The sequence below is a fragment of the Empidonax traillii genome, unplaced genomic scaffold (assembly GCF_003031625.1).
Source record: "Empidonax traillii isolate 1590-97213 ecotype Southwest subspecies unplaced genomic scaffold, ASM303162v1 scaffold586:size682069, whole genome shotgun sequence".
Taxonomy (NCBI): Eukaryota; Metazoa; Chordata; class Aves; order Passeriformes; family Tyrannidae; genus Empidonax; species Empidonax traillii.
Genome location: NW_020955779.1, coordinates 102,554 through 115,596, shown reverse-complemented (window position 1 = coordinate 115,596; position 13,043 = coordinate 102,554). Strand labels below are relative to the sequence as shown.

General features: G+C 39.4%; 1 protein-coding gene across 3 annotated transcripts in view; it reads right to left on the bottom strand.

Moving 5' to 3' along the window:
• TTC7A (tetratricopeptide repeat domain 7A) overlaps positions 1-13,043 on the bottom strand; it is a 172,968-nt gene that overhangs the window by 83,851 nt on the left and 76,074 nt on the right. For all 3 annotated transcript variants that reach the window (XM_027898243.1, XM_027898244.1, XM_027898245.1), the window contains one exon: positions 7,869-8,029. In XM_027898243.1, coding sequence (XP_027754044.1) covers positions 7,869-8,029 — 161 coding nt within the window. The remainder of the gene's footprint in view (positions 1-7,868; positions 8,030-13,043) is intronic.

Below are 13,043 nucleotides of genomic sequence, written 5' to 3'. Positions count from 1 at the left end.
TACCATCTAAGACACAATTATTACTAGTATTTCTAAGAAAGTGAAGAGCAAAGACTTTTCCTGTTTTCAGAAAGTGAAAACCACATTTGTGGTTGAAAAATTACCACACTTGGCTTCTGTTCCCTGGTGAGTTCTTCAAAACATTTGAATCAATTCCTCTCCCTCTTCTTTTTGAAGAAAATAACACAAATCAAAACATTTTGTGCTCTTCTCATTAGATAAATAAACATTCCTAGGACCTTAGAGCAGAAGTTACTCAAGTCTGAACATCGGTGCCACTCCATATTTCTGGATCTGTGTTTTCCATAAATGATTATCAACTGTAATTCTCACTGTATCCTGATAAAGCTGATACTCTTCATTCTCAAAAATCAATTCCCCCTCCAAAAAATGAGACACTTAATCACTCTTGATTTTGAGGTTTTTTTAAGGGTCTCAGAAAATCCAGAAACTATTTCCCCCTACTTCTCTAGTGATCAGCTTCTGAGAGACTCAGGAAACAATTTCAGATTATTGGATTTGTATGTCTGACAGCAGACCTTCCACAGCCTTCACCTCCACTCGATGTAAAGAGATAAATAACAGACAAGCAGGGCAATTTGTTTCCTTCCTTTATCCACATAAAAGCGCCTCAAAGGATTTCAGTTCACAAAGATTCTAACCATGTTTTCTGGCAGAGCCAATATCTGAAGCTGCTAATAAAAGCTGGCACTCTATTGAACCTGTTGTATATATGTGGGGAAAGGAAATTTTTTTCCCACAGCAGGAAGGGAAAATTTAGAGCTAGGCTTCCCACAGAAACACCCCCTTTCTCCCTTGGTTCTCTTTTTGATTTCCAGGCAGCAAGCATCCTTAGGTCCTCCTCCTGATCTCCATGACACAGGTCTACCCCTGAACTTCACAAAACTGCCTGGTAGAAACACAGGGATCTCAATCACTAAGTCCCTCCTCACCTTGGATAACTTCTACACGCATGTACTATGGCTAAACTCCCATTCACAGAGTTTCTACTGATAACTTGACTCTGCTGCCCAGATAATACACACATGCTATTTTTCAGTATATTCTGGCACTCAGCATAGATAGTCAGGGCTCCTAAACAATTCCTCTGAATATTAAGCAGAACACACTGCAGCTGTTCAAAAGAAAATGGTATGTAGCAGGGAAAAAGTAAGTGTTTGGGGGACCAACTCATTGTTATAGCAGATATACAGAGTTCTGAAGAAGCTGTGGCTGGTAACTCAAAACTGCATTTTGGAATTTATTCCTAAATTTCTGAAGTGAAGCCTATGCATTTGCATAACTAGTGCTACCTCTCCAACACCAAAACAAACATCTAGAAGCACTGCTGCTCACTATAAAGGTCTTAAATGTATGGAGGCAGTAGACATTTACTCAGGCAGTAGGGGAAAAAAGAGTTATTATGAAATAAAATTGTCTTTTCATCCAGAAGAAAGATATGAACCATTGTTGCTAAAGCTGGAAAACCATTTAGCTGTTCCTTTTTCTCATATGAAACAAAGAAAGTTTGCAGTAGGTTCCTATTTAAGCTCCATTTAACTCCTTTTCATCATATCCTGAACTCTGCACTATGAGGGAATGGAATTCTTCCCAGGTACCACTGAATCCACCCCTTAATTTTAAGACGGATTGATATGTACACTAACACAAATCCATTCCTGGCACAAACACACATGAACCAGCTAGGAGGACATTCCTTCCCGCTGCACTAAGCTGGTAGATCGAGGGCTATCATGCTCATCTGCTGAATTATTGTCTTAGATCAGACTGTGACCCTTAGAAAACCATGCATATGTCAATTTGAACCTGCCAAAATAGGAATCCAGTCTTAGATACTGTAACTCAAGAATTCATTTTGTTTCTTCATCATATTGGGGGCAGGGGGGAGGAGAACGAAGAAAAAACATAAAGAGCTAAAAGCAGGGAAATAAATCCTAACCAGAAAAAAAAACACTCTCAGATTTCTATTTTCAAGGACTTTTTTACCTTTAAGAATCTGTGTTATGTTTAATAAGTGTTAGCAGATTACCTTAAAGCTTTCCCTTTATATATTTGGCATACAAATACTCAATATCATTACTAGATTCACAGAGTATAGTTCTGATTATTGCAGCATTTCATCAAGGGTTTTCTTAGATTAATTTTATTAAAACAACAAGGAATCATAACACACCAACAGAAGCAAATATTTGTGGTTACTACAGTAAAAAAACCCAGCCCAACCTCTCTAACTCTGTACCTCGCTTGCTTAAGTGAATCACAGATGCCTAGCACATTTCATATTCTTGTAGCACAGTACTGCCACATCGCTGAAGAACATACTTTTATTTTTTATTACTTTGTATTATTGTCTGGGGTGTCAATAAAGAAAAAAGAACATTTTTGGGTCACTCTCAGCAGCCAGAGTATGGACACACCACTACAAGAAGTCAGCTTACAAAAGCTCCACGCTTAGAAGTTTTGAATATCCTATTTATAAAAGTTATCTAGCATGGTCAAATGCTACAGCCAAAACATTAACCTATCCCTGCTTTAGACCCTCATATCTTACACCCTTGAGGAATTCAAACAAAACAATATTCTGAGAATTTTAACAAGCTGTTCTATCACCAAGTCTGCTCACAAGTCGTACCAGGCTTCCTTGCCTCTTTGCCTAATGATGAACTTGAATCATATAAACGGGCTGATCTGATTCTCTAAAGCCATACCTCCAAAGCCAGGAGAGGCCACCACCACTTCTGTGGGAAAAGTGATAAAATCATTCTATGGCATGTGCAAGTGTATTACCTGGGGGTGAAGTGGGAGGGATAGGAGGTACAACCATCTTTATATAAGAATTATAGTGGAGACTAGCCACAACACAAAGGTGTGCAAACCATCAACTGAGAGACAACTGACTCTTTATTCACCATGAAGATTATTGGCAAGAAGACAGTTCTACTTTACTGCTGTCACCAACACTGCAGTACTCTACCAGTGCCCATAAAGATATGGCTCCAAGAAACCACAAGTTGTTTATTTTCCACATACAAGAAAGAGCCTCACAAGCAATGGAAAAAGAATTCAAACTGGAAATGCCAGTTTAATCATGCATTTTGAGATCCTGACTTTACATCAGGGTTTTTTTTTTTTTAGGTGAGTGGAAGCACCTGGTAAATGACATTGCTTATATACCACAGAACAGCTCTCCCCACAGTAAGTTTGCACTAGACTATGACAAATAAATCTTGCCAGACGATTACTTCATATGTCCTTAATGAAATTTATGTAGAAGTGATGAAGTCAAGGACATTTTCTGTCAGTAAACCACGTCTAATCTAGAAGTGGACTTTGTATTTTGAGGGCTGGCTATAGCAAAAAAACACATTTCTGCTAAAACAATACCAACACCAAGACAACACACACAATTCCCCGTGAGAAATTAACTTCCTTTTTTACGGACAGTCTCCAGGATACACATTTAATATTTCTTGGCCTTCTGAGCTTTTTCTGCACTACATTTACAGTAATTACTTTTCTGATAGTAAATATCTTTGCAGAACAAAAGCACCTGCATTTGACAACTATGTTGCTCCAAAACACCAACCCACCTGTTTTTTTTTGAGTCTTTATGTGCAGAACAGTAGTGCTTACCAAAAGTTTTCTGTTATTGCTCTTTATAACTAGTTTTGAGACTCTGAAAGCAACAAAAGTGTGACTTACAGTTAAGAAAGAGAAGGAATATTAGCAGCTGTCCATTTAAGAGAGTTATGACTCCTGTGCAATATGCAGAACTGCTATGGATATAAAGATGTGATTTAACAAAACATTCACCATTCACACTGGACAGCAATTAGAAGATGCTGCACGTTATCCCAGAGGATTGTATTGTTCTGTCTTAATGGGGAGCCATCCAGGAGCAGCATGCTAGCTGGTGAACAACAGAACAGTTTTGATAAGCTGTCTGGGAGCAATAGGAGTATCCATGAAATTGATATCCTATTTCCAACTTCAGGCTTCGGACAGACATTAATTTTTTTCCGGTGTTGGAAGCTAACCAATTAGAGCTAAAAGATGACCACAGAACAAAACAGTCTCTGGAAGAATGGATGAGCCACGAAGGCAATGTCACTTTTACACAAGCAAAACCAGAAGGAGGAAGTAGCTGAAGATAACGGACCATGTTAGACAGGCGCTTTGGTGGGTTTTGCAGGCTGCCAGACCCATGGGACTTCTGCCTGGAACACTGTGAGGTGTACATACAGGCTTTAAAAAGGGAAATTCTTTCTAAATAAACAATGCGTTATTTTAAGATCTCCTGGAGGGCAAGAGGGGTGCTCACTAATATTATTTCTTCCCTGAGACAAGCCTGCGGAAGTAATCACTGCCAGACTAAGGAAGAACACTGACCAAAAGGCTGGCCTTTGAGCTGGAAAAAAATTGAAGGAATCCATCTTATGGAAGGTTTATGACTAGCAATATTGACCTGGAGGGGAGACACCTCATGCTATCTTCTCACCCAAATGGGCTTAAGACAGGGCTTTGAAATACATACCAAAACCAACTGTTGGCACTGCATTCATTAACTGCTTATAAAAGCACACTATCATTGACAGGATGTAAAAACATTATGTTTTATCCTGGGCAGTCTCCCACCATGGGTCTCAGCAATTCTTCAGATGATACCTGCCCATGTAAAGGTTGCTATTATTTCTATCTTTTATAATCATAGCAAGGCAATGTATTTCTTCCAGTTCAGTCCAGCTTGCAGTATGTCCAGTGCAGCTAGCTCTCATTCTTCCTTTATGCAGTCTTCCTTTATCACTGCTTGACAGTACATTCAAGTGTTCAAATTCATTCACTGACTGTAATGTATTGGATTTGTCACTATATATGCCACCTTTCAAGAAGTGATCTTGCCAAATGTATTTTGTACCTTTTGGATATTCAGTTCTCCATCAGCTCAATCCAAAATACTGCATCTCTCTGTATTCAGTGCCTAGGTTTTGCATCCCTCCTCCCTATGCACCACATAAACCTCTGAAATATGAAGTAAATGTTTAAGTTTAAACACATGAACAAGGGACACTTTCAGACGTATCTGGGCCAGTATTATGAGGTCCATGCCAAAGGATGTTGTGTGTTAGCTGAGCAATTCAGTATATTTTTTCCAACTGCTTCAGCCACGAGCTAACCATGTCAACTATCCTGAACAAATTCTTCTGTAAAATTTGTAATGAAAGAATTTAATACAAACCCAAAAAGAATTTGATATAAAAACAAACATCTTAATTACATACAGAGACCAATGAAACAGTATGAAATGTCTGTCGTTTGGGTCGGTTAGCCCTTAATTTTTTACATAGTATGCTTTCTTTTATTTAGGATATACATCTAGGTAATGTTTCTGGGGTTTTTGCCATCCACAGAGCCCTAAGGTCCCTTAATGCAGCTTTCATCATCCTTTCTTGATACATGCCATCAAACTCTATTTCCAAAAAGAGTTGTCATTAGGAAGGGAGCCCCCAGGCACCACATTACACAGTAGCCTGGTTCATATAAATGTGAATTGGGAAAAATAATCAACCACTTTTAAATACAGCTTTTAAATCATGCAGTTGAACCTGCCTACACTATTTACATGAAACATCTTGTAGTCATTCCATACAGTAGTAAAATTTATTAGCCTTTTTCTACAAGGCAGTAACAACTGGAGATACACAATAGCATCAGGTCTTTCTCCCTTCAAAGAGATTTTACAAAGCAGTAAAGCCCTCCCAGCATTAACTGTACTAGAAAGCCTGAAATGGTTTCAAATTTGGTACAAACTATAGATGTAGGCTGTTACTCTTCTTGCTTTTCCCTTCCTTATTGGATTCCCCTTCTTTTTTTCAGAAACACTTTTTTCTTTTTTTTAAATTTTTTTTCTGCCTTGCAAATCTATATTCTTTCTCTGTTTCCTCGCCCATGAGTTATTTGCTGGCTGCTTTAGAGAAAGACCCATACAGAGAGATGCTAGTCACTGTAGCAGAGGCAAGAAGCCAGCCCCTATTCCTGCACCCGTGTGTATCTGTGAATGAGTCTCACTGTCAACTGCGTCACACACCACTGTGCACAAAAGGAGCAAAGAGGGGCTCTTCCAAGGGCACACACTTTGGCTAGTCTGTGTTTAGGAGTAAGCATGGACCTGAGGCTTCACTACCAATATTAACTGTTTCTATCAAAAACAGTCTATTCTGTTATTTCTTGGCAAGGTCTCTCTGCACATGAGGATTGGCACTGATAGAAGCATAAGAGATAATATTCTTTTCAGTTTTGGGGAAATCAGATTACCAGACAGCACAAAGGCAACCAACACAGTACTCCTCCAAGTACTTTGCATATCATGTTTCCTATGTTTTGTCCTCCCCTGAAACATTAATTATCATCACTGCTGTACGAAAGATGTAGGATTTGATGGACTAGCTGGTCAACTGGACATGGCAAATACTCTTTTCCTGACATATACCACCTCTTCTTCCTCAGCCACCTCTGTCTTATGAATCTTTAAGTGTCTGCAGTCCTCAATGAACATCTAACCCTTGACTGCACAATGTGACCTTTTATATACTTTCAAATGCTGAAACACAATTTAGCACCCACTGGGCTATTTCCTGCTTCAGTTACACCTATGCTGACACTCTGAAAAGAGATGTTGGCATCATTTTAAGAGCTTTTCCATTTCTAATTTTCACTTCATTCTCAAAGATGTGCACTGACAGTCTTAGCTCCTCATGTACACAAAATAACTAACCTCAAAAACAAAAGCAGCAAAGCTATTTTAAATAGCAACATACAACTTACAATAGAAAGCATTATACGCTGATATAGTACCATAGTTCTAAAAGTTCCTAAAGTATTCAAGCTCATATTTAGACAGCCTTGATCTTACTTGTGACCTTCCTTTGCTCTGGTTCAGAAAATATCCCACTCAGCTACTGGACTACGCTTGTGGAGGCTGTTCCCTCTCTCCATTGAGAATGTAGGCTGTCTAAAGACAGTGTTCGTGGGTTTAAAATGCAATTTAAATACAGGCAATTCTGAATGGAAGTTGGTCTTCCAGCAATACAACGGGATTTTCTGCAGTTTGGCTAAGAAACTCAGCTAGTATGCAATCACCAGAAAATATTACAGAAGCTTTAATTTTTGTACAGAACAGACAAATTCGTTGTTTTGAAAGGTCATGACAGTAAATTGCATGGAATTCAATTTACCTCCCTCAGATGGATGAAGGTCTGAGTCAAACATAGAACAGTGGAAGCCTTTGGCTCCGAGAAGTCTGTGCTGATTCAGACCTGCTCTTAGGCAGGCAAACCATCCTTTCAGCTCTACATTATTACAGCTTGTGATTTTCAACTGATCTTTTTCTTCAGCTGTGCTATTGAAGTAAATTGTGCCACAGATGAGCATCAAAGCACTGGTCAATACAAGAAAAATCTGTTTGTTTTTAACTAGGAAGTTACCAAATATAGTTATTTGTGAAACAGAGATCATCATAGTTGTCTCACATTAATTTCTCCACGTGTAAAGTGAAATATAAAAACTACAGGGAGATAGATGCATGGGAGACAATATCATCAGTACAATACCGAAAGACAAATATCAGAACAGCAAACAAGCACAAGGATTAGTTTCAAAAACAGAAAGACAATGAAGACAAAGTCAAAAGAATACCCTGAGCATGTTTTAGCTTCACAGTACACCCAGGAGGAGAGTGTGCACCTGCAGCACACTTGACTTAATAGGCTCCTTGTGCATAACTGAGAACAACAGAGCTACTGAGCAGATCATTCCTGATTGGATGTATCTTATGAGGCAGTAACTCTTACCTAAAGCTTTCTGGGTATTCAGCAACAGCCATGTTGACAACATCCAGTGCATGCTGATAGTGCTTCTGAGCTGAAAAGAGGAGGGCCAGTAGATGAAGTGAATTCATGTCATCTTTGCACAGTTGCAGGGCTTCTTGAAGATGGTCTATAGCATCTGAAATCTAGAAGGAGATGGCACAGAAATAAAAAAACTCAGTACTCCTTCAGTCTTACATTATACCTCAAAGATAGGAACAAATAGAGTCATTAGAAATTATGAAGAAATTCTACTTAGGCACCTTCTATTATCTAAACAGTTTGCCAAAATTAACAGACTGCACTGCTTGAAGAAAAACAAACATTCTAGAAAAAGGAGTCTGCAGCATGACTAAATCACTGCTTATAAACAAGAGCAGCAGACCTGATCCAATCAACCCCCTCTTACTTTGGCTAGGTGATTCTATGCTGTAAACAGATGCACTACAGAGGCCCAATTCTCAGCTCCATTTTCAAGGATGGGTGGCTGGCTCTTCACTTGGGGGAGAGCATTACACATCTCTGCTGTATTTTGTCTCTTGTAATAGCTGTACAAAGTCTTTCATGATTTGGATCAAGAACATGAAAATTGAGTTTGAATGTTCAAGGGTAAAAGAGTTGAGATTTAAAATGTTGTCAGAAGAAGAAATATCTTTGCAAGCAGTGATGTAAAGAGCAGTCCTGACACTCACAGCAGCAGCATGTCATTAGAACCAAGTCTCATTTGGCAGAAAACATCTATAATGAATGCAAGTATATCACATGCTCTTTGTGATCCAGTACTCTACTTTAGGCTATCTGTTCAAAAAGAAACTTCTTAGCAGATTCTCTGCTGTTTGTTTACCACTAAGTTTTATGCAGAGGATTTTCTTTAAGATTCTCTAGTGTCAGAATTATCATTACATAAATTATTCCTGATCTGTGTTTGGCTCTGGAAATCTGCAGAAAACAAAAGATGAAAGTGTATAAATTTCTTTTCCTCATGTATGCTTTCCCACTGCTTCTCTTAATGGATGGAGAATGTAGTTCCTTCTTCCCTACTATGAGAACTTTCCACCCAGCAAAGTTTTGCAGACATTCTTCTACCCTGGCATACCATCAGTGTCAAATTCCCACCTCCTCCACAGATCTCTCACAAAAACAAGTAGCACACAACTAACAAAAGCAACAATTACACTGCCTGCAGCTACAACAGAAGTTGCTGATTATTTAGATCCCAGGTATGCTTCTAGGAGCATGGTATATATATTCTATTCATGGGACAGCTTCATCCCGATGTCCAAGTGACATTTCACTCTTGCTGTGCATACGCGAGCCATCGTACTTAACTACTCTATTACTGGTGACTCCATGCAAGCCTGGAGATCAGTATGACTGCTCCAGACATAACCCCAAACTGGCATCTGGCCCACAATGTCAAAACTGCTGAATGTCCTGGCTTGGATTCAGGTTGGGATACATGACTAAGTGCTCAGCTTTAATGAATTACTGCTTGTCAGTGGAGCTACTTCAACCACGTGTTATTAGAGCTTACTGCATAGGTAAAAGCATTGGCTTAAATCACCAATGTCCCCCCAGCAGCTCACTAGAACACATGTTTATACAGTGTAAAAATACTAGCAATGACAAGACAACTTGAAACCAGAACAACAAGCATGAGACTATTGTGGGCCCAGATCTGCTGTCCACAAAGTTCTTCAGTAGATATACCAGAGATACATAAATTGACTTGCTAAAACAAAGCTGCTATCAAGACTTTTTGTGCTCAGGACTAGAAACACCTCCTATTTTTTTCTATTCCTCTGTCTCAGATCTGCACAAGTAGTCATAAAGAAAATATAAGTTTGGGGAAAAGTAAGTTCATTAGAAGAAAACATGTAAACCAGACAACTGGAGGGAACTTTGAGCAGCCTGTTCCAGCTGACCCTGTTTCAGGCAGCAATTGAACTGGGTGATCTCTAGAGGTCCTCTCCAAACTCAACTATTCTGTGATTCCAAGACTTGGGAAGGTGATCGTAACTTGCTAGTATGAATCAGACAGCAATTAGTGTCTTTAGTGAAGGGTTTCAAAACTGTAAGCGTGCTTGACCTTACCTGCCTGTGAACGTGCAAACTGAGTCACAGACTTTGCTCTGTGTGTTGCAAGGGACTTACAGTCACACAACTGCAAGTCCATACCCCTCACAGAGGCCTGCCATCAAAGAAGCTCCCTGTGTTGCAACATATGTGAAATAAAGCTGCACAAAAGTCAGTTGTGGTCTCTCCTACAAACCTGCACCTGCTGGGCAGGTAGTCATATACTGCTGAAATAGACATAATCTAAAATAATTTCCCCCTGTTCTGTGGCATAGGGCCTGCAATGGTTACATCTCATTTCAGTGTTTCCCTCTAGTACCATCAGAGTCACAGGCAACGGCTGGTTTTGAAATTTAATTATGCTTCCCTGGCACCTAATTGTTAAACTTGAGTCCAAAAAGATTCCTTAGAGCTGTAAGACCATTAGTAGCCTACAAAGTTCTGCTGCATAATTAGAAGCGCTGGACAAAACACAGATAAGAAAAAAAAACCACTTTAAATTCTATGATCTCTATGCCTTTATATGAAGCACTATATGAAACAACCTGCAACAGACCAGAAGTAATGAAATACAAACTAAATTTCTAGATGAACAAAAGCAAGATATTTGGCAGCAAAGAGAACTTCTTTTGAAAGATGTATTTTTATTTAAGTAACTGTATAATACAAAAAAGCTGGAAGCTGGCAGCCCAGATGGCACCCTGAAACTTCAGGGCTTTATCAGAGATAGGCTGCCAGTTTAAAATTCCCTACAAGTGCTGAGCTTTAAAGTAATCTTATTTCAGCTGGACTCCAAGTCCAAGTGGGGCTTGCAATTAGAAGATGCTACACTTCCCTGATGTATCTTTCTGTTAATAAATCTACCACACATTTTGCAAGGCACACAGGTGAATTCACATCACATTGATCAGGAAGCAAAGATGCTGCAGTAGGCCCTAAATAGCATCTTGCAGCACTACCAAAAATAATGCCACAACATGGATTGTTTAGGCTGCCTCTCAGAGAAAAGGATTTATTTCAATAATGATACATGTTTTCTTAAAAACACTGTTGGGATGTTACAATTATAGGTATAAAAAGGAAAACAGTATGAGTGTTAAAAATAATTCCCAACAGTAGAATGTGCTTGCATATTTGAAATGGTAAATGAAACAGGAACTTGTAAAGAGGAGTTTTCAGGCCTTGTAATTTCACATCAGTTGACAGTTACACTTAATTAACCATTAAAACAACCCACTCCATCTCTTTTTATAGCATGGGGATTACAGAAAGGAGACAGCTTTATCAACTGGCAAGAGCTTCCATTGAGAACAGTCTTGCTACAGTCCACCAGAACTTCAGGAAAACAGGAGTAGACACATCTGCATGTTATTACTTAATTCTTACTACAAGCCATTTCTGATCACCAGAAAAGCCTAAGCTAGGATGTAGGCAGAAAAGCAGCATGCTGCTGTTCAGCAAAGAGGCACTAGCTGGTCTAGGAGAAAGACAGAGACCAGAACTACCCACATCCAAGCAGTCACTGAAAGAAGCATCACTTGATACCTACTAAAACAGAGCTCCCCTCCTGGGGAGAAAGCAGCAGTCTCTCCTTCTTGAAACCAAAACAAAGACTGTAGAAAATAACTGAAATATTTTCTCTGGTCTCTTAACTGATGTTTATCTTAGTTTTAGATCCAGACACACTGGAAAGAAGTAGGTGTTTTCTGGATATTGCCACTTGAAACTTGAGGTCTGTTGGAAGTCCACATGAAATTGGTGAGACTTCCAGTTCTCAGCTGCTGACCCCTTCCTGTCTTTCCCTATTTTCATGCAAAGAAAGGGCAAATAAGATCAAGTATTAAAATGGTATGAAGCCTACATATGTTGTTTTTATGTATTCAACACTGATTTACATGGTATTCAAGGTCAAAAACACCACCACCCCCAAACCGAAAAGGGAATCAACACTTAAAATTAACAAGAACGCTGATGACTCTCTGGAGTCATTTCCATAGAAACTGGCCTGCTAAAAACCAAGACAAGACATTAAAATCAGTGAGCTTTAAAATGTTCATTCTACCTCATTTTTGCTGATCTAAATGCTGTTACCACAGAAACAGGAGAAGCAGCCGAACCAGCCGCCGGGAGTTGGGAGTTACAAGTCTCATTTGTCGATCGGCTCGGCCAGCTGCCAGCCAGGCACTGCAGGTGGAGATATCCACTGCAGCAGACACTGACCTTGGCCTCATGGCACTTCAACTCTGGGGGAAAATCAGACTGAGTCCTCCCTTACAGAAGAGGGTATTTACTTTGCATTTTACTGAAAAATGCACCTGTGTGGCTGACCTAGACCCTCCAGGGGTCACTGGAGTCTTCCCAGTGACTCCAGTGGTCTTTAAAACACAAACACACACACACACACACACATAAGCACAAAGCACATCATCATCATCATCTTTCATTTTGGTTGCTGGTGGTTTCAACTGCCAACTCGGCAGGAATCTTTTATAAGCATTCCTCCTCTTGTCACATCCTCATCGTATGCCAGAGGGAAGCTTATGTTTTTCCATTTCCCCTTTCCCTTGCCCAGCGGTGACAGAGACAAGTACTACTGGAAATATTTTACAGCCTTCCAAGGAAGATGAATTGCTCCAGCTTTGCTTGGCACTCTACTGGTCAGCTGCTTCCCTTGCTTTGTTCCATGAAAACACTCTCTTATCAATGCAAGCTGATACCTAGATTTTTTGGTGCTGGGTAAGGTTACCTCCTTTATTGATTCCGACTACAGAAACAAAAAGGTCTATTCGTTGAGAAAAACATTCAGGTATTATGCTATAACCTTCCATGTAGAAATGGCCTGATTTGTTGGTACTGTAGCATTGCTTAATGAAAGCCCTGTGATGTTCAATAGTTAATGCAATCTATCAGAAAAGGTATCATTTATCTTTCAGTTAATCAGAAAGAGAATATATTAGATACTTTAAATAATTAAGGATATTAAAAATGCATTACCAAATGTTTATCATTAAGTAAACTGGCAAAAGAAGAGCAGGATATTTTACAGCAGTCTAAAAATAAGGATGTCTCAGGTATCTCCTCTCT